General features: G+C 51.2%; 1 protein-coding gene across 26 annotated transcripts in view; it reads right to left on the minus strand.

Annotated features, from left to right (window-relative positions):
• DYSF (dysferlin) overlaps window positions 1–22,064 on the minus strand; it is a 222,467-nt gene that overhangs the window by 58,058 nt on the left and 142,345 nt on the right. For 9 of the 26 annotated variants that reach the window (XM_067704762.1, XM_067704760.1, XM_067704756.1 and 6 more), the window contains 4 exons: window positions 13,688–13,789; window positions 13,408–13,569; window positions 12,189–12,354; window positions 11,684–11,760 (listed from right to left, as the gene is read on the minus strand). In XM_067704762.1, coding sequence (XP_067560863.1) covers window positions 11,684–11,760; window positions 12,189–12,354; window positions 13,408–13,569; window positions 13,688–13,789 — 507 coding nt within the window. Of the gene's footprint in view, window positions 1–5,701; window positions 5,765–11,683; window positions 11,761–12,188; window positions 12,355–13,407; window positions 13,570–13,687; window positions 13,790–16,383; window positions 16,450–22,064 lie in introns of all 26 variants that reach the window. The other 17 variants (XM_067704750.1, XM_067704758.1, XM_067704754.1 and 14 more) reach the window with 4 other exon arrangements.

Consider the following 22,064-nt stretch of genomic DNA (forward strand, 5'->3'; position numbering starts at 1 on the left):
AGAATACACATTCTTTTCAAGCACACACAAGATCATTACAAAAATTGGCCCTGTACTAGGCCATAAAGCAAGTGTCAAGAAATATTGCACACAGACCACATTCTCTGAACCATAGTACTGTTAAGCTAGAAACCGATAAAAAGATAACTTAAAACATAAGTTAGGAATTTCTAAAACATACTTTTAAACAATTCAGGTGTCAAAAAGAAATATGACAGAAATCAGAAAATACTCAGGACTAAAAAACAACAAAAATACCACTTACCAAAACCTGTGGGATGCATAAAGCAGTACTTCGAGGGAATTCTATAGCCTTAAATGCTTACATTAGAAAAGAGGAAAGTTTGAAAATTGATGAACTAGGCATAGCTCTTAAGAGGTTAAAAATATAACAAGCTCTCTAAAACTCGAAGGAAGAAGATAATAAAGAAAAGAACTAGAAACTAGAAAACACAGAAACAATAGAGCTAAATCAACAGACATAAAAATTGGTTCTCTGAAAAGACTTTTACAGAACTGACAAATTTTGGCAAGAATAATAAAATATAACCTTAGGAATGAAAGGGAACATAAATAGAAGAAGAAAATTTTTCAAAACAGTAAGAGGTTATTATGAAAAACACTATGTCAATAATTTTTAGCAAGAAATGGATAAATTCCTATAAAATATAAATCACCAAGAACGACTCACGTAGAAACAGAAAATCTCAAAGGTCCTATAAACATTTTTTAAATTTTTATCAGCAGTTTAAAATATCCCCGAGAAGAATGCTAAGTCTAGACAGTTTTACAAATGAATCTACCAAACCTTCAGGCAACAGATAATTTCAAGCTTTTATCATTTATTCAGAGACTAGAAAAAGAGAAAATACTCCCCAAGTCATTTTATAAGATTAATATTACCTAGATACCAAAACCTGAAAAGAACAGTATCAGAAAAAGAAACTCCAGGCCATTATCACTCATAAAGATTGATGCAAAAAAATTCCTAAAGTAAACATTTGCAAACTGAACCCAACAATGCAGGAAAAAGACAATGTAACATGACCAGGATAGATAGTTTCAGAACTGCAAAGTTGTTTCAGCATTTTAAAAAATCTATTAATGGGGGCTTCCCTGGTGGCGCAGTGGTTGAGAATCTGCCGCTAATGTGGGGGACACGGGTTCGAGCCCTGGTCTGGGAGGATCCCACATGCTGCGGAGCGACTAGGCCCGTGAGCCACAACTACTGAGCCTGCACGTCTGGAGCCTGTGCTCCATAACAAAAGAGGCCGCGATAGTGAGAGGCCCATGCACCGCGATGAAGAGTGGCCCCCGCTTGCCACAACTAGAGAAAGCCCTTGCACAGAAACGAAGACCCAATACAGCAAAAATAAATTAATTAGTTAATAACCTCCTATCCCCAACATCTAAAAAAAAAAAATCTATTAATGTAATTCACCACATTAACAGATTAAAGGAGAAAAATCATATGATCACCTCAACAGATCCATAAAGAACACTGAATAAAATTTAACATCATTCATCATAAAAACTCCTAGCTAGCTAGTAATCACTCACCTGATAAATTTCATACTCAGTGGTGGAACATAAAAATATTCTATTTTATGGATAAAGAAGATGTGGTACATATATACAATGGAACATTACTCAGCCGTAAAAAGGAATGAAATTGGGTCATTTGTAGAGATGTGGATGGACCTAGAGACTGTCATACAGAGTGAAGTAAGTCAGAAAGAGAAAAACAAATATTGTATATTAACGCATACATGTGGAATCCAGAAAAATGGTACAGATGAACCGGTTTGCAGGGCAGAAATAGAGACACAGATGTAGAGAACAAACATGGACACCAAGGGAGGAAAGTGGGGGGGGGGGGGAGGGAGGTGGTGGTGGTGGGATGAATTGGGAGATTAGGACTGAAATATATACACTAATATATATAAAATAAATAATTAATAAGAACCTGCTGTATTAAATAAATAAATAAAATAAAATTCAAAAAAATATATTCCATTTTAAATTAGAGCAGATAAGAATACTATTATCAGTTACATGGAATATTAAACTTGTGGTCCCAGTCAGTGCAATCAGACAAGAAAAGGAAATAATAAAAAAGAAAAAGAAATTAAAAGTGCACAGAAGGGCTTCCCTGGTGGCGGCGCAGTGGTTGGGAGTCCACCTGCCAGTGTGGAGGACACGGATTCGTGTCCCGATCCGGGAGGATCCCTCATGCCGCAGAGCGGCTGCACCCGTGAGCCATGGCCACTGGGCCTGCGTGTCCGGAGTCTGTGCTCCGCGGCGGGAGAGGCCACAGCAGTGAGAGGCCCGCATACCGCCAAAAAAAAAAAAAAAAAAAAAAAACGGAAAAAAAGTACACAGAAGAATCAAAAAAATTTAAAGAGCTGGTTCTTTGGATGAAAAACAACCATAAAATTGATGAAATGCTATTAAGCCTAATGAAGTTAAAAAAAAAAAAACAATAAACATAAATTACAAAATTAGAAATGAGGATAAAAAACAGAACAGATACAGAAGGATTTTCTTTTATTATAGTAATATGTATAAATCTATACTAATGTTATAAGCAATATCTGAAGACATCTAAGGCACTAAATGGATTGAAGAAGTAGAAAATGATCAAAGAATCCCCTCCCAAAAATGGTGCTAGGCCCTGTCTTACAAATGAGTACCGAGCAGATGCATCTTATACACTTGTATAAGGTATGCATTCCTGAAGATCTTCTAAAATTCAAAACTCACATCATATAACACCATTTTCAAAAAAAGATGATGGGTATCCTGTTTACCAGCTAAATCATAAATACAATTCATTTGGCCACCACCTTTTAAATTTCATGACTGTTAATCATTTTTTAAATGTAGATTGATTCACAGTATTACACATTTTATACATAAAACAAGACAATTAAAATGTTTATATCATGTAATTTTCAACTTGCATAATTCATATTCATAAAGAATGGCTCTCATGTATTTTCAAACCTTTAAACAATCATTCTCCTGCCACAGAGACTGTTCAAGAGCACAGGACATGAGAGTACACTTCAAAAAATATTTTATAAAACTATTATAACCTTGATATCAAAACCTAACAAAGACAACCTAAAAGTAATACTTATTAATAAAGATGCAAAAGTCCCATATAAATAATAACAAATCTAACTCAGTAATATATACTAGATGTTATCCTTACAAACTTCCCCTTAACCAGGATTAACAAATGCTACCCATTCTCTCTGCTAACGATCTAAGGTCCAGAGTAGATGCAAGCCTGCAGCTAATCTAATTTATCCACTGCAGCTCCCAGCAGATGAGCTGTATGTTTACCAAGAGTTAATTGTTTGTTCCCAAATCTGTTTATGCCAGTTGTACTAATACAGTAATTAGATCAATAAGTAAATATTATAAAAATATATAAAATTTGAATTTAAAAAGAAAGGGCATTTTATCTATGAAAATGAACTTAATGTTGTTTTTTTTTAATTATGAAAATTAAGTCTGAGTGAGGTGGACAAAAAGGTGAGGGGGATCTGAAATGTTAAAAAAAACTCCATGTTCAGAGTCTTTTGCAGCTATCATTAAGAGCTCATCAAACTTTAATAAACCTAAAGGAAAAATCATAGCTAATGCATTATGAATGTGGTTTATACTGGAAAGACAACATGACATTTGAATAGCAGATCCAAATTCAAAGAGGTCTTGGCACATGTCAAATGATTGTCAAATGAAGATACATGGATATGATTAAAAAGAAATGTTCGTGGTACTTATATTTGACTTTTAATGAGTCCCTATTTAACCGACTTTAATTAGCCAACCAACTACCTATCTTGATGGACTGCATAAGAGGACTTCAATTGTAGTCAATGATAATACCATGACCAATTGACCCATTTGGGTTTACCCCAGGAATGCAGGACAATTATACATACATATATATGAGTGAGTGTGTGTGTGTGTGTGTGTGTGTGTGTATAAAATATATATATATAAAACGGACAATGGAAAACAAAATGATCATCTTGATAAATGCCAAATGCCATTGGATAATATCAGTTGGCCATAAGATGTGATGGGAAAACCCGAACGAACTTTCTGGCCAGCCCAATATTAAACTTCCATATCTAATTTTTAAGTTATTAATAAACTAATAATACAGGACACAACCTGACAAAATCAAGAATATCTATCCGAAACTACCAATCGTTATCATAATGGAAAAATGACAGAGACCTTCTCATTAGAATCAGTAACTAAATAAGTTTGCTCACTAGCAACTCCATTATCAAATGTCATTCTGGAAAAAGGAATAAGGTATAACTATTAGAAAATGACATGTTTATTATTGTTTGAAGAAGACAATCTTATCTACCTGAAAAACTCAACCGAATCAATTAACCACTGTCAGAAGTAATAAAGGTACTTAACGAAGAGTCTGTTTCAAAGTAAATATACAAAAATATTGTTTTTCTATATTCTAGCAATAGCTAGTTATACAAAGTCATAAGAAAAAAAAAGATATTCCATTCAGACAGCAACAAACACTATAAAATGCCTAGGAATAACTTAACAAGAAATGGACTAGACCTATTTAAAGTAAACTAAAAATAACTCCTCTGAGGGACAAAAAATAAGACAATAGTGGAAATTAAGAAATGAAATGTCCAATGATAGGGGAATAGTTTATGGATGTCCATACAACAGCATGACATGCAACCATTTTTTAAAGAATATAAAGACATGGAAAAAACATTTATAATACATTTTAAGTACAAGAAAATGCAGATTTTTTAAAAAGTACAATATGATCTTGATTTTGCAAAAAAATAAAAGTATGCACGTGCGCATAAGAGATATCTAAAAATGTAGGCACATCAAAGTCTTAACAGTGCTTATCTCCAACTGGTAGGAACACAGGTGGTTTTAACTTTCTGCCTTACACTTTTTTGTGTTTTCTATATTTTCTACAATAGATAAATCAGAAAACATTTAAAATGTAGACTGCCTCTGCCTAGAAGCCATAAAACACCCAACACAGCAATGCCTCCTCTTGGCACCATGAATGGAGTTTAACTTTCAGCAAGTCCTATCTCTTATGTCCCCCCTACAAGTCTGGGGCTCCCCTTGACTTCATGAGTGCATGTTGAAGGACCCTCGACCCATAAAGATAATACCTAAGGAATCAGCCCAGGAGGACAGAAGTATCCCTCCTGGCAAATGCAGGAGTGAACTGTGGGCCCCAGCAGAGCTCTCAGAATCTGCTGGGGACAGCCAGGTTTCCGCAGTCACACACGTTTCATGCCTCTGGGAGGAGTAGAGAAAATCAATCTGCCTTTGCCCACAGAGGCCTCTTGTGTCCCACGTCCCAGCGGTCAGGGTCTAGAGACTTCCCTGTTTCCACTGGCCCATGCTACCCCATGCAGGGAAACAGGATTAAGGTAAATCCCAGGATGCACCGAGAGATAATTCAGGGATGTCTGTTTCTGCAAACCTTCCCTCAGCTTTCTCCCTGCCCCTCCATCACCGCACAGGACAGGTAACTGTTTTCTGCCAGGGCTCAGAAAACTCCTTTCTTCCCCTCCCATCCCCACCTCCTCTGTTCCCTTCCTAACTCCTTACCCCCACTCAGCCCCCCCAGGAAAATCAAGGTGCCCACAAATAGGTAAACAATACATACATGACGACTGGATGGAGAAGACGCCATGTTAGTGGGGGCGAAGCCCGACAGACCATCTGCAAGCTACAAATTAAACACGCTGGTTAGCGACAGGATTAGAGAAACCAGGGAAAACTGCATGATCCCGAGGAAGCAGAGCTCTCCAACCAGGCACCCTGTGCTCTCTCTCCAGGGAGGCTGCAAAAGTTGTGCGAGAAACGCGTGCTTTGGAGTTGGACAAGTGTGGCTCCGAATCCCGGCCTCATTGCTTTACCAGCTACGTGACCTTGGACAAGCCCCCTGACCTCTCTGAGTCAGCATCTCCATCTGGAGAATGGGAACACAGCCGTGTGTTGTCACAGAGCAGCAGCGAGTATGGATGACGTGAAGGCCATGCACACCTAGGACAAGGTGAGGCACGTGGGAGGGGCTCAGCCAATACCTGTCTCATGCCTGCTTTCTCACTGCCCTGGGCACCACTGACTCCATGCCACTCTCACATGCCCTCCCTGCCTTTCCAACTTCCTGACCTCAGACATACTCCAAGCTCCCCATCATCCCTGGTGGTTTCTTCTAACAACTGAGTCACACCAACCCCTGCTTGGGCACTATTCCTAAACCAATGCAGGTTTCTGAGTCTTCTGTCCTCAAGGACAAAAACCAGGGCATCATGTGGCTTCCCCAAAACCAGGGGAGCTTTCAGAGTCTCATAAACACGCCACCCCTATACTACGGAAACCTTGCTGCATTCTTTTCTGGCATCAGATCCTTGCCTGCAATCTCCTAGCACAGTGAATCCATAATGTATAGGGTGCAGGGTCCAGGAGGGCCTTGTTGGGGTCAGGACCGAAGGTAGGGTGACTTTTTCAGGGGCCACTACAATAGTGCCAGAGGAGGTGATGGAGCTGTGGGTGGACGAGGTGGATGAGGCCAGGAGATGCCTTCTAGGCAGAGGAGACAGCAAGTGTGAAGGATAGAGGAATAAAGCAGCACTGCCAGTTTAAGAGAGAGCTAACGGTCCAGGAAGGCAAGCTTGGGGGATATGGTGGAGGGAAGAGCAGACCAGCGGGACCCTCTCTTCCTTTGAGTCTGGGGCAGGAGGCTCTGGGAGACTCCCCAGGAGGCCGAGCCCTTGGAATCGACTAGATGAACTCCACGTGAAGCCCCCAGCTGCCCAGAGACTGGCCCAGCCAGGCAGCAGCTCTGCCCCTCTTGTTCTCCTCCTGAACCTCACAGAAGCCGTATTGTTATTTTTAATACAGTTCGTTTTTAGAAAGGTGAGAGGGAAACCGGCAGTTCACCAGTGCAAGAGGGAGAAAAAATAAAGCTAAACATAGTGCTCCAAAGGTCTGGGCCAGCTTCCGAAATTACATGTTCCCCTTTGGGATTTGGACATAATTTGCCGCTCCAGTTCTGGGAGCACGTTCCCACCTTCACGGCGTCCCAGAGACTAAAACCGGAGCAGGTGGCTCAAAATTAGCCCGAGCTGGGAGCCGGGGAGCAGCTGGCCCCAGCACCCCACCCCACCCCACCCCACGGGTGTGGGGAGCAGGCCTTCTGATGCCTCCTGCACGCTAGCCTGAGTTTCCCCTAAAGCCTCCCAGGCCCATCAGACACACACACACACACACACACACACACACACACACACACACTCGGTGCACCATCAAACACATGCAATCAACACACATGCTGTCAACACACACACACACACACACACACACCTCCCACCACCAAGCCTTTGCCCCAGCTCCTCTGCCCACCAGGAAAGGCCTCCTCTCCCCTCTGCTGTTCTAACCCCTCTCGCCAGCCCCCTGGGAGAAGCTTTCCTGATGACTTAGCCCACGCTGACCTTGTAGGGCCCAGAGTCCAAGATCTTGGTGTCCTTGCTAAGCAAGCATTCACTGCTTTGCTATCACTCTGTTCATCTCATCTGGATCTGCAACATAGCCCTCCCCTCTCTGTCAACCAGAGGGAAGACCTCCCGAGAGCGCTCTTCCCCTTTATCCCTCCTCAATACACACATGTTCTCCACCCCACGGCCTGACTTCAAGAGGAGACCCCTACCCAGGGTGATCTCTCAGAATGATAGGCAAGCGTCACCCTTGACCTGAAGGTAGGTGAGGCGTGGGATGGGCAGGGGGTGCCACCTCTACGTGAGCCTCAGGACCCCCTAGGAAATGGTGGGAAGCCCACTCTGGGTGTGTTCCTGCACTGCTTCTCTTCCCATTTTCATCATCAGAACACCAAGAACTAGCAGACTAGTCGACAAAGTCCCCAAGTTTGTTTGAAACGTAAACATAGAGCCCGATTCATACTCAGAGGCAGAATCAGAGACAGAGAGCGCAGCCTGGGGGGAAGGGAAGGACAGAGGAGGCCACGGTGGGAGCAGTTCATTCACAGCGTGCTCCTGGCTGGAGGCAACACCCATCTGTTCATTATTTTTCTATATTTTCCAAACTTTATATAATGGACATATATTTATAATCAGAGAAAAATGAATATATCCTTTACCTCAAGCAGAGCACTAGATGGAAGGAAACACCTCTGTGCCCCCCTCGGAGGACACCCCCAGCCTGCCCTCAGCAAGTTAGGTGTCAAGGCCACGATGCTTGCAGCACCACCACTACGCTTGCGCACATATCCGCTCCCAGCCCCCCACCCCACTTCTCACGCACACTCATGTGCACACACACCGCACACACCCACACTACCACCATCCCCAGACTACGGCACTAAAATCTACACAAAGACAGCCACACAGACCAAGAATACACTGTGGGGTTGCCATGCGAGAGTTGATCTCATCCCAGCCCCCGCCACAGAGAAGAGTCCAGGAGGCCAGGCATCTCCCTACTCCCAGAGACAGGTGCCCACCTACAAGGCCTAGAAGCCCAAGTGGACAGTTCTGCCTCATACATCCATTTCAGATCATCTCTAGAACTGGCCACTCTTGACAGACACTTAAACATTTCTAGAAACCTGAGAAATGCTTGGCCGTGGTTGTCAGCCAAAGGCACAAGCATCAGGAAAGTCTGGGGTATCTTTTTCTAGTGTGTGGCAGCTCATCCCAGAAACTGGCTGACGATGGTGACAAGGTTCTTCAGCAGAGAAGAGGCAACTGAGCAAGGAGACGGGAGGGACTTAAACAGAAGCCGAATGTGGCAAGAGAGCATTTGGAGCTGGGGAGGAGCCTTCTGCTGGGTCCACAGCCAGAGCTGGTGAGCACAGCGATAGGGGCCGCATGATGGGGGGGAACAATACGGGCGGCCTAGAGACACAGGCCGCACAAACACGAGCCAGCAAAATCCAAGTTCTGCCAGACTGCTCATCCCTCCTTCTCATCCCTCTCCTATCTGCACTGGGGAAGGGGCGAGGGGACAAGAGCCCAGCCAGAACTATCTGGAAAACCACTGGATCTGGAACCCACAGCCTCCTGGATCAGCCCCAAGATGCCTGGTCCTCCCAAGTCCTGCACAGGAGATGTGCAAGACAGAGTGAGGGAAGGATCTCCTGAGCCAGCCAGATCGGATCAACGATCTCAGAGAAAAGCACGATACAAAATTGCTTTTTCCCCAAGCCCCCAGCAGACCCCATCAGGACAGGGCTTCCCGAAGACTGGGACTGATCTCCCTGCGGGCCTCGGGGCTCCTTGAGAATAGGGTTATGTCTCCTCCATCAGACAGGGAGCTCGATGAGGGCAGGGTCCAAACCTCCCCCACCAGAGCAGGCGGATCTCACTTCCTCCTCTCCCTACCGACCTCCGAGGTCCTGTGAGCCCAGGCCCTCCCCGCGCGGGCATGCCTCCACCAGCCCGAACCTCAGCTCCCCGCCCTCTGCCCGGCCAGCAGCTCTAGCCGCATGCTCCCACCAAGAGTGCAGCCCCTGCTCTGGCTCAGACCCCGGGCCCCGGTTCACTCATGTCAACGCTGTAAGGACGTCCAGCCTGGGCCTCCTCACCGTCTGCCTCTGGTTGTGCTTGTAGCCAGCAGGACCCAAGAGAGTCCCTCCCCATCTGAGTCTGTAGACACTTTGAGGGCAGCACACACAGAACGGAAATCCTGCTGGGCAAGCTCTACGCTTCCCTGCACAGACTCAGACGGCCCGCTGACGGGGGTGGGGGAAGCGGGAGCCAGCACTGGGCGCCCGGAGCTTGGGGCTAATTAGCTGCCTCATTAAGCTACGAACACCCACCCAGCCAGAAGGTACTAGCCTTGAGCGTAGCTGAATTCTGTGTATTTGCAATTTCCGTTTGGGTTTCCCCAGTCAAGAGAAGCTCCTCCTTAGACCCCTACAGAGAGTAGGCAGGTAACTGACCCAGACACCCATCTACTTATGCATCCATCCACTCATCCGTCCATCCATCCATCCATCCATCCGTCCATCTACCCATCCACCCAGGCAGACTTTCTTCGAACGCCTCCTCTAAGTCAGGCCCTGTGCTGGTCACTGGGGACACAAAGAGGAATGAGCCCTAGTCACTTCCCTGAGCCTAGTCTAGGAAAGATGCTGCACGACTTAAGGCAAGCGCGGTGACCAAGATAGAGACAGGACTTGCAGAAGAAATGGGGGAGCCAGGGCAGAATCCTGGAAGGAGGTGACCACACCTAGGCTGAGTCTTACAGAATGACTGGGAGCTGGCCAGAAGGTGCTCCCAGCAGAACGCGTGCTGGGGTGGGGCCCTGGAGAGCCATAGAGGCGGGAGAAACGGAGAGCTGGGGGCTTCTGAGGACGCTTAGCACCAGAGAACTATAAAGCAGCTATGAAGCTCTTGTCTCAGCAGCAGCAAGGCCCAGGACTGAACAGCAGAAATGTCCCCATGGAAGTGGCAGAAAGGTGAAAGAGATGAGCGCGTGAGAAAGAAGCAGAAATCAGCCCTAAACGTCAGAGGGAAGCCCCTGTAAGCACATCTCGGGGAGAGTCTCGAGGACCCCGAGCCCAACCCAACACCCAAGTTCGTTCTCTTGCTCTCAAGGCTAATATCTGACTGATGGTTCAGAAAAAAATAAAACCCTCCCAAAATGCCACCCCCTCCCCAGTGAACAAACAGGTTGTGGGCCTGAGCACAAGTACTGTCTACACAGGCTGGGAGGCTCTGCCTCCGGGCAGCCCAGAAGCTCTGGGAGCCCCACGTGCCAGGGGTGCGGCCAGAATCAAGAGAAGCTGAGAGGGCGGTGACAACCTGGAACAGAGCTATTCAAGGCTGGTGCCCACAGTGAGGTCTTTCTCCGTCTCCACTGCAGGAAGGACCGGGTGGTCTCAGCCGTACAGGACTCTGAGCCACCCCAGGGCCCAAGGTGAAGAGAGCGCTTCCCCCCTCAATAAGAGATGCCACAGGCCTCTTGCCATGCTGTTTGGCACTGGTGTCCGGGTCACCAGCTCTCCCTGTTGTGGAGCACATAGCCAGGGGCTGCCTCTTACCTGCCCACAGGGTTGGACACCCTTGCAGTAAGGCCCCTCTCCTGGCCCCCTTCCTCTCCTGCAGGTGGAGGGAACGGGGTGAGAGGGACCACTGGCTTGGATACACACCCCGCCTTCAAGCTGCCTGCCAGGTGCCACAGAGCACAAGCCCACAGATGAATCTGCCCCCAAGGAGGGCTCTAGCTGGGTAAGGCGATGGGGCTGGGGCACCCCAGAGGCTACCGGTCACTCCCCACCCTGTCCTCCTTCTCTCTCGTTCGCTCGTTCCACCCTGATTTCCTGGGTGATTTCCAGGAGAGAGCCCTCCAGGCAGTGGGGCCATTTTTCTCATATGCGTTGGGGGAAATGATTGGGTCTTGACCAGAAGACCACACAGTCTCCCCCGCAACCCCCAACCTGCTCCCAACCAGACTGAAAGCTCCTAACTGGGGCCGTCCATCTGTAAGGTGTCCAGCCACCAGGCTGCAGAGAGAGTGTCCTATGGAGGCCGTGTGAGAAGGAAGGGAGGGCAAGGGGCAGGGAGAGGGCAAGCAAGCCAGCTCTTGGAAGGAGCCAGTGTCTGTCCCTGGGGACCCATCGTACCTGGATGGGGATGAGAGGCTCCTTGTCGTCGATGTCAATCAACACATCTTCCCCAGGACTGAGTAAGCTCACGTCATCTGTAGGGGGAGCAGTGTCCAGGCCTGAGAGGGGGCTCCCTCAGGGGCTCACCCCTCCTGAGACACAAGACTCGGCCCTCTGTCTTGCCACACTTTTCACTCCGTGTCTCCCTCTTCCTCCCAGCCATCCTTCCCTCTCCCGGATCCCGTCACGCTCCCCGTCTCCCCAGTTCTCCCTCTAGCTCCCTCTTCATCCCACTGATCCCTGAATCTCCCTTTCCCTCGGCCTTTTCCGCACCACACCCCACCTCAGCATCCACCCCCCCAACCTCTCCTGGGGGGCCCAGCCCAGGGCCAGACGGTGCCCTGAGGGAGACGAGATTCCCACCCATCCTTCCGGTCGTCTCATTCAGGGCCCGGTAAGCTGGGAAGTCCACCTGTCCCAGCCCCCTCTGCCTCCCCGCCCCCGTCAACAGCCCCTCCCCTACCTGGGCCGCCCTGTGGGGACGGACTCTCCTCTGAGTAAGGGTCGCACAGGAAGCTCTCCAGGGAGCGGATGGTACACTGGCCCACCACAGGCCGGCGGCCAAACTGGCGATTATCAATTACCTTGATCACGATGGGGGGACAGTAGAGCTCCTCCCTGGGCAGCATCTGGGTGGAGGGGGAGGGAAGCTCTGGGCAGCAGCCTGACCCCATCTCTGGGAGGTCTCAGAGGAAGGCGAGCCCTTCTTCCCAGGGCAAGTCCAAGGTGCAGAAAATGCTCTCAACCCACACATAACCCCCAAGAGCCAGCGATCCAAACGGGTGGTTTGCCGAGCCCAGGAGCTGGCCAGTGGAGCAGAAGCCACACGCCCCTTCTGTCTGCCTCTTGGATGCTGTATGCAGAGGCCGACTTCTCCCTCACAGTTTTACCTTCCAAACACATCCAGCTCAGCCTAAAGTTAAAACAAGTCTACTTTCCCTGAACCCTCACTGGCCGGGGAAGGGAAGAAGGGAGAAGTTGGCCCGGGACTCAACGTTTCTCGCAGACAGACCCCCCCCAAGTGGATACTCAAGAGTTGGCTTCCAGACCCAGATTCTTCTCCCCCCAACCCTAAAAGCACTTTGAACACAACTTGAAATAATTTATATGCTCTCCTTCGGTGGCGGCTTTGGCTCAGCCAGGAGGAGGCTCCTGTTGACAGCCACTGGGCCTGGAATTTCTATAGTACTTTCATCTTGCAAACCATTTTCCTTTCCTCAGACTTGCCTTACTCTGGTCACTAGGCCCAGGCAGCCCAGGTTGCTGGAAGGAGCTGAGGCCTGAGGGCCGCGGGGGTGAGCCCCTCTGCGGGGGCCCAGGCTGGGGGAGGACCAGGTCCTGGGAGGTTTGGAGGAATCCTGGAAGCTCAGAGACCTGGCAGGGGGCACCGGGGCAGGGCTGAGGCCGGCCCTGAGCGGGGAAACAGCCACGGATGGGTCCTTGGGAGTTCCGTGGACTCAGGATCTGAGGAGGAGGGGCCGAGCTGGCCCCCTCTGCACTGCTCGCAGGCTTCAACTCCTCCAGGGAGGAGAGAGCATTTCCTCCCATTCTCCAGTGAGGTGGGAGCGATGCCGTGACCCACTCAGAATCCCGCAGGGAGCCAGACCCCAGGCCGCCTGGGGCCGCAAGGAAATTCTAACCACCAGGACTCCGGAAGGGGACGGCGGGGAGGTCGGGCTCACCACTTCCATGAAGAGGGTGCAGATGTCAAAGTTGGGGTTCTTCCGGAGGTTCTTGATGACACAGGACTGCACGGTCTGGCCCCCGCACTCCACCACCAGGCTGGGGGAGGACACGCTGGCCAGCTGGTAGCTCTTCATGTTCCGAAGGCCCCACGCCAGGATCTGGGGGCACGGAGTGAGGACAGCAGCTGGGAAGGCCCCAGGCCCCAGAAAGGCTGGGCCAGGAAGAGGAAGGGCCCGTCTGCCCACAGTCCCCACCCCACCACGGGGGCGGGCTCACCTCGATGGCGGTTCGCTGGAGAACAGGCTTGATGTTCTGGGGGACCATGTAGATGTTGGCCTCCCTCTGGGGTGGCGGGTAGGGTAGGTCCGTGTCCTCCGACTGCAGGGCAGCAGGTAGAATGGAGGCAAAGGCAGGAGGGAGACCAAGGCGGAAAGACAAGAAAGGAGGACAGACGGGATGGAAAGAAGGACATGTGGAGAGACACAGAAACAGAGCAGCGGGGACACAGAAGTGGGCAGACAGAAATGAGAGAGCAAAGTCAGTTCCTCAGGCACCATCTCCTCCAGGATCACAATTCTAGCACCTTGGCCCCGGGTTCAGGTGATCCTGTTTCAAATAAGCCCCGGGGCACCCCTCCTCCCACCCACGAGCTGCTCAGGGTGACCCCATCCCTGTCACACATACACTTGTGCACACACGTGCACACACATGCACTGCCCCGTCCAACCTGACACGTCCACTTCAGCCCCTCTCAGTCCCGAGAGGACCACGTGCCCTCCTGCTAGCCTGATTCTCCTGCCTCCTGGCTCAGACCCTCCCGACTTACCACCCGCCCTGGTGTTCCGTCTCCAGCCCCAAACTCACACCTGTCCTGAGGTGTGACACATCTGAACAGAATGCTTGCACTGTGGGCCAGAGGGGGTATTTACAAATAGGAGAAGGGGACAGCAAGGCCCACCATCCAGGGGCACCAAAGGGCCTACTGGGGAGGCTCCTTCACACCACGGACCAGAGATGAGCGTGGCCTGTGACAACCCTACCTGCTATGGGTTTGCCAAAAAGACTTGGGCAAGAGTCCTGAAGAAATACATAGGGAAGCAGGCGGGGCAATGGAGGCAGGTATTACTGTGGATTAGACAACTACCAAGTCTGACAGTGGTTAGAAACACGGGCTCTGGGTATAGATCCTGACTCCACTACTTACTGAGTAAAATAAGTTATGTCACTTCTCTGTGGCTCCATTTTCTTCATCTATAAAGTGATTATTAAAAACTATCAACCTCTGAAGGTTAGCGGGAGGCTTGGAGAAGTTAATACAACATTTAGAAGAGTGCCTGGTTCATGTAAACTCTCAATAGAAGTCCACATGGCACCTCTGTGACAACTAGAGAAGGATGACACTTTCTTAAAACTCTTAACTTCCACATCAGAAAATCATCATAGTTTACTAGTTTATTAGAACAAGACACTTTACTGCCACCTACTGGAAAATTAAAATACATCATGTCTGCACTGGAAATCGCACGCCCTTAGACCCAGGGCTCTTCCGCAGTGCACAACCTGCACATCCGTACATGGAGGCCCTGACGCTCAGGAAATGTTAACTATAAATACAAGGGCTGTGCTGTGTGCTTTACAGAGCTTGCCTCAGGTAATTGCATTAATAAACGATGGAATCGTTGGATTCATTCTCCGAGTGACTTGCTCTGGGTTCCTTCTCAAAGGATGGTGCGTCCACCTACAGATGCTCTGACGCAGACGGTGGGAGCAGCTGGAGGACTGAAACACACCAGCTTCCTCCTGCCTCACCACTTCACAGCCAATCCCAGCTGTCACTCCTGCCAATGACACACTGATGATGCTACGCTTCGTGACCTGTGGTGGTAAGAAGCTCATTTCTAGAATCAAACCAGACCCTGGTCCTAGTCTGAACCCTGCAGCTCCTCAGCTATTTGACCTTGGGAAAATTATTCAACCTCTGTGACTCAGTACCCTCACATGAAAATCCGGGATAACGAAACTCTTACAAAATTTGTCTGAGAATTTAACAAGAGAACACATATAAAGAGTTTCTGGCACATAGAAGGTGCTTAATAAACAGCAGTGACTAAAATGAACACTGTATTGTTGGTGGTGCCACTGTTTCCATCACTCACGTTGTTGGTGATCCCCCAGGGACTTGAGCAGAGCTGAGCCATCAGAGGCACCTCTCAAAACAACGCTGGCTTCAGAACTATCCCTACGTCCCCAGAGCACAGAGTGAAGGAATTCATCATCTTCCTCCGGACCCACAATGCAGGTGACATGATATTTTTAGACTGGCTGAGCAGCGGATGCCATCAGGAGAAAGGGTGATGAACAGGGCTGCCATGGGCACAACTCCAGGGGGTGCTGTGCACGTCACAATCCACGTGAATGGTGCCCCTGGAGGCTGGAGGCAGAGCCCGCGGTGGCCTGGCTGCTCTGGGGCCGCCTGGCTTGGCGTCCAACCTTGGCACTCCAAGGCCACCTACTGCAACAGCTGTGCAGCAGGGGTCGCCTCTTTTTGAAAAAGGTTATGCCTGAAGGCCTGCTGGTGGCCTGCTGGTGGCCTGCTCAAGGCTGATGCCCAACCCACAGTGGACCCAGGGCCAAAAGCCCATGACGAAAGGGACAAACAGAAGAGGTCAGGGAGGGAACAGCCCCGGGCTCCTGGGTGGGGAGGCAGAAAGACCAAGCCTTTCTCATAGGGCTGCAATGTTGTCCTGAAATCACCCAGGAAAACTCATGAATATACTTCCCCCAGAATATTCCTCTCCTGGTCCCCAGACTCCGGGCAGTGTCCCTTTGATTCCTTTTTGTCCCTCACTTCCACGTCCCGCTTTCCCTCTGGGCTCCTCCAGGTCCCCTGTGAGGATATTCCTCTCTCTGTGCAGACGCCCAGGCTCCCCACCACAGGAACCTGCTTACAGAGGAAGACAGGGACCAAGAACCTGGAGAAGACTGGGCTCCAGTACCGTTTGCAGGAGGCCCTGGAGGAAGACGGCGGGTGCACACAGCTGTGGAGCGCCAGGCCCGGCCGGCAGGAGGGAGAGACAAGCAGAGACAGCGGTTAGAGGCGCATCCGCAGGGCAGCTTATGAGGCACAAGGCCCCCAGTCTCATCCCAAGGCCACCTCCATCCACCATATCGTCCTCAGGGGTCCCAGGACATCCTTGCTCCCTGCACCTTGTTGCCATTCCCCAGAATCCCTGCCTCTGCAGGGGCTCCCCTACACCTGCCAGCTGCCACCAAGTCCTCTGTCCCCTCCCCACTGTGCGCACCGCCCCGCCTGTAGGCACCTCTCATTATCACTGAGCATCTACGCTGCCACGTGCTCTGGCTCCCTAACCCGGTCTCATCCAGTGCGCCCCAATTTTCCACACTATCTGCTGGATTTTTTCCTTGCATTTAAAGACAGTCTCAAGACGGTATCTCATTCACACCTTCTCTCTGTGTCCTCTCCTGCAGCCTGCCACCCTCTCCTCTCTCTCTTCCTGAAAAAGGCTGCCTCCATCCCCTGCCTCTCCCCCGCTTCCACACAGCCCTCTGCCCAGTGCACTCGCTCCGCCCCTTGCACCCCCTCCCTGGAAACTTCTGTCTCCAAAATTAACAACAACCTGCTTGTAGCCCAACCCAGAGGAAACTCACAGGCGCCTATCTCTCTCCCTACCTCAGCAGCATCTGGCCAGCTGACCTCGTCGTCCTTCCTAAAGCCGTCTGTCTAGCTCCTTACCGCTGGCCCCTCCACCCTCTCTACCCTCCGCTGGCTGTGTCTCCCTGGCAGCCTCCCTGCTGCTCCTCTGCCCATCCCTCCCCTAGGCTTTCTGCTCCCAAACATCTCTCCTAAGCCCCACACTCACATTCCAACCTTACCGCTACTTCATCCATGTGTCCTCCTGGCCTCTCACATCAAGCTTGTCCCAAACTGGATTCTCTAAGATCCCACCCCTGCCCCCCCGCCAAAAACTTGCTCTCTTCAAATGTCATCTCAGAATCCAGCCCCACCATCCACCCAGATCTCCAAGCCAAAAACGCCACACCACCCTTGACTCTCCTTCCCCTGGATTGATCCCCAAGCCTTAGGGCTCTGTCTCCTAAATCTCTCCCAGGCCCACCCACCCATCTTCTTTCCTGGGTCTGGGTCACCACCATCTCTTGCCTGGATTCACCAGCTTCATCCTAAGTGATCTCTTGCATCTGGTTTAGCACATCCCCTTCCAATGAATGTATGCTGTACTCTGCAGCCAGGGAAGACTTTCTAAGAATGCCACTCTGTTTAAAACCCACCCACTCAGGATGAAGTCCAAACTCCGTGACGCAGCCTCCAAGACCCCTCATCTTCTAGCTCCTGTTGACCTCTCTGGTCTCGCCTCTCACCACCAACTTTCCCCTCCGGGACCCCAGGCAGTGATGGGCCACCTCCCCAGCCACGCTCAACAGCACCCCCACTTCTGAACGCCAGCAGGTTGCAGGAGGTACCACACTCTCTGTACCTGTGAGGTTGGAGCTCACGGGTCCCTCTGTCTGAAAGGCTCTTCTGCCCACTTCATCTGGCTACCTCCTACGTGGACTTCATGTCCACTTAAGTGTTCCTTGGAGCTCCAGGTTTAAGTTAAGCACCCCACGGTTCCCAGAGCAACTTGTCCCATTGAAAGACACATCACGCTGGGTCATTTCTGTGTGTTCATTTGTCTGTGTCCCTTGTGAAACCAGCAATTCTGCACACGGGGACAACAGCTATATCCCCTGTCCAATAAATAAAGGCTTACGAACAGATTATTGAAGGCAGGGAGGGAGGGATGGCAGAGGGCGAACGGACAGGGGGATGGCGGACAAAGAACCGACTCCAACACTCTCCCATCCTTCCCAACGCTCTTGCCTGTGTCAGTCTTGCATCCTCACCAGCCCCTCCTTTCCCCGTGCCCGCTCATTCCTCCCTCTGTTTGAAGGGGCTTCCTTTGCCATCTTCCAGAATCTACCACATCTTTCAGGGCCTAGGTCAAACTCTACATCCTCCAGAAAATCTCCCCAACCACTCCAGAAACTCTTTAAACCCTACTCTCTGACTTCTTTTACCTCTAATTAAGCAACCCTGGGCTCTGGTTGCCCAAGGTCCTGACTGGTACCCCACATATCACGCTTGGGAGTTCTGTGACACCAGCCCGATGGCCACTCCTGTGCCCAAGTTTCTCAATTTTTTCTGGTCCAGCCCATCTGAGAGGCATGATATCTCCTTCCAGGACAGTGACCCTCAGTGGGGTGGGCTGCAGCGACCCCTATCAGCACTGCCAGGCTGGGAGGGGGTGGGTGTAGACTGAAAGCACCGCCAGGACATCCTGATTCCCTGTCCCATGTGTGCCGGGGGACTCCGAGGATCACAGACCTCAGGGGCAGCCACACAATAGAAGGCTAATAAGATGACCCCTTCCGTGGTGGGGTCCATGCCTTCCATGCTCCTCCCCACCCACCCTGAATGCAGGGCAGACGTGGGGCTGCTACACTGACAGGGTTCTACAGGTGTGCAGGGCGCTGACCGAGACAGCTCAGACCAAGAGGACAAGGACACAAGGACAAATGAGGCTCTCTCCCCACTTTAAGCAGAATCCACCTCCTGCCTCCTTTCATCTATCCGTCCTGCTGGCCAGTTCAGTACAGGGAACTGAGGCCCCTGAGCCATGAGGGGGGCTTCCTCCCCCGGTCCCAGGGGCCACCACACTAGACAGACGTGCATTCCCAGGGCTGGGGCAAGTGTGGGCAGGCCCCTCCAGCCACCTAGGTCAGTGTTGCCACCGGCAGCCCACAGACCCCCTCCTCACACAGCAGGGCAGTCAGGTGACCCTCTGGACACTCAGATCCGAGCTCCTCGGGGAGCTCCATGTGGGCGCAGCCGGGCGGGCTGGGAGGGCTCCACTGTCTGCCTGCCCCACCCAGCTCGTTAGGGACAGCATGCTGCTCTAATTACACTTCCCAGGAAAAACAGTGTTTTAAATTAAAGCCTTGGGGGAGGGATGGGGGATGGGGGACCACTGGGCTTATTCTCCTGATTGCAAAACACCAAATTTTTCCTTCTGGAGGATTTGGGGGTGCCGGAGAGTACCTCATGTACATCTCAGACTAAAAGCCATACATAGCCTGTTGCCTGGATTAGGAAGGGGATGGAGTGACATCTGGTTGGCCCCCAACTCACAGCAAAAAAGCCACGGAGGACGCTCTCCTTTCAACCAGGGCATGCCTCCACGGAGCATGACAGGAGCATCAGAACCAAGGGTGATACTCCGAACCACGCCCCCTTAGGTGCTCAGGACCACAAGCCCCTGCTCCCACCTAAAGGGTTCCCAGATGGGGTCTTCCTCTGCACAGGCTCCACATCCTAGGAGCCCTCAATTATTAAGGAATCTGCCATCATCTCTTCTGCTGCGTGTGTGTGTGTGTGTGTGTGTGCGCGCGTGCACGTGTGCATGCTCTCGTGAGTGTACATAGTTGCACACACTCACACATGCCTGTGCACTCTCCATTTCTCAGGAAATCTAAAATTGCAGTTTCTTTGAACTCATTCCCCTTGGCAGCGCAGACCGCCTTTGTTCTCCAGACAAAAAGGAAAAGAAACGAGACAGAGGGCTCAGAAGAGGCGGGGAGAAGGAGGGAGAGAGGGAGCCTGGGCCAAGGAGCAAACAGAGGAAAAGGGAAATGCGAAGGGAGAGCTGGACAAGGGGAAGAGAAAGGCTCAGGAAGAGGGGAAACAGCAAGTGGCAGACAGAAAGACAGGCTGGGAGCTGGAAAGAAACCCTCCCCTCCACCCATTTAGGACCCTGGTCTCCCAGACACCAAAGCCTCAAAGACACAATGCAACAGTCCCCCTTCCCAACCAAGAGCCCCTGGAGAGGGAATGCTCCAGGTGGGCAAACAGCCTGGGGGAGGGGAAATCTTGTTGCCCACCAAACTGGCCCCACGCGGTGACACGCACCCCCAGCCCGAGGCACTGTCACCTGGACCCCCAAAGAGAGCTCAGAGTCACCTCTTCCAGGAAGCCATCCCTACTGTCCTCCATCTGCTCTAGGAGAGCTCAGCCCGGGTAGATGCCTTTCACCTCATCCATGACACTATCTCCCACACAGGCGTGGGCTGCCTGCTGGCCGGAAGGCAGTCCCCACTGAAGAGGCCGTCCTTACGCCATGCTTCAGAGTCACTCACCCCTCTCCATTCCCTCTCTAGCCTAGGCCCCCATCACCACATCCGTCTCAAAAGCCTCCTAGCTGGTCTCTCCTGCCCCTCACTCCCCACTCCACACCTCTCTGCAGCCAGACGGCTTCCTAACACACCCATCTGTCCTCTCTGCTCCCAGACTTTTGAGGGCCCCCGTGGCCAGTGGCCCAGAAGCTAAGCTCCCGGCATGGCTTTTCAAAGCCCTCCAGGATGGCTGGAGCGCCCTTCACAGGGATCAGGCCGGGAGTCTGGAGGGGGCTGAATGAGGGATACCAGGCAGGAGCTCGGCCGCAGCAAAGAAGACAGAAAAATCTTGCTAAGGCGTCAGGCTTCCAGCAGGACCAGCTGCGGCAGCAGCAAGACTAACCTGCCTCCACCCCGTCCCTGGGGATTCTTAAAACCAAATAGGACGCAGGACCTCGGCATGAGTCTTAGCCTTCAAGTGCAGGGGAAGAAAGAGGCTGAGCTATGGGCCCCAGGGCCTGGCGGGAGCACTCTGGGGATGAAGGGGTCACCAGGTCACCTTCTGGGGTGGTTCCCTGGACCAGCTGATCCTCCATCCATCCTACTGGGCCTGGGACCCTTTGAACGTGCTGGCCCAGCCCTGTGCCCAGCAGACCTCCAGGACTTGCTCTCCTCTGGCCCTGCTGACCCACACCCGCCTCAGCCTGTGGCCGGCTGGCCCTGCGGCAGGGCACTTGGCCCTCGTCAGGCTCTGGTCCCAAAGCTGCAGATTTTGATTTGCTTCCTGACAACAAGACCACAGCCAGATCCCTGCTCTTGGAATCTGAGCCTTCACTGTTATATATTACAAATCCAGTTATTAAGGATTTTAACTTTTTTTAATAACTCATCCCTGGGCTGGGTCTTCTTCAGAGCAGGCTGTGGGTTTTGGCCACAGAATGCTCTCAATCAAGAGAGAGGGCTCCGTGCTGCTTCCCTGGACAGGACTCCCGTCCCCTTTCCAAATCGGCAGTCTTTCGCAACTGCAGCCAGAAGCAGGAGGCTGCCTGTCAGGCGCAATTGCGGCCAGCTCACTTGGCGGACCCCACCTCGGTCTGGGAGCTGCAGGAAGTGAGGTAAGGGGCGCGGGGCCGGCGGATCCCACATCCTGACCCTGCACTTCAAGTCCAAATTGCACTGAAAATGTCAAATGGTGTTCGCTCGCAGCCTGGGGATTCCCTGACGGCAGGAAGTGGCTGCCCTTTTCCCACCCCCATCTGACCAGGGCTCTCCTTCCTGTCTCTCTGCCGAGGCCTTTGCCTCAGCTCACTCTTGAGGACCTGCTCACAGATGTGCAGGAGGCCATAAGGAAATGGGCTTCTCATCCTGCAGACCAAAGGGCATAGCCTTGCTCCATTTGGATGCAAACCCCAAACTTCTCCCAGAAGCTAGGAGTCCCCAGCCTGCCCCGTTCCCTAAAGCAGCC

The sequence above is a fragment of the Pseudorca crassidens genome, chromosome 14, assembly GCF_039906515.1.
Source record: "Pseudorca crassidens isolate mPseCra1 chromosome 14, mPseCra1.hap1, whole genome shotgun sequence".
NCBI classification, from domain to species: Eukaryota; Metazoa; Chordata; class Mammalia; order Artiodactyla; family Delphinidae; genus Pseudorca; species Pseudorca crassidens.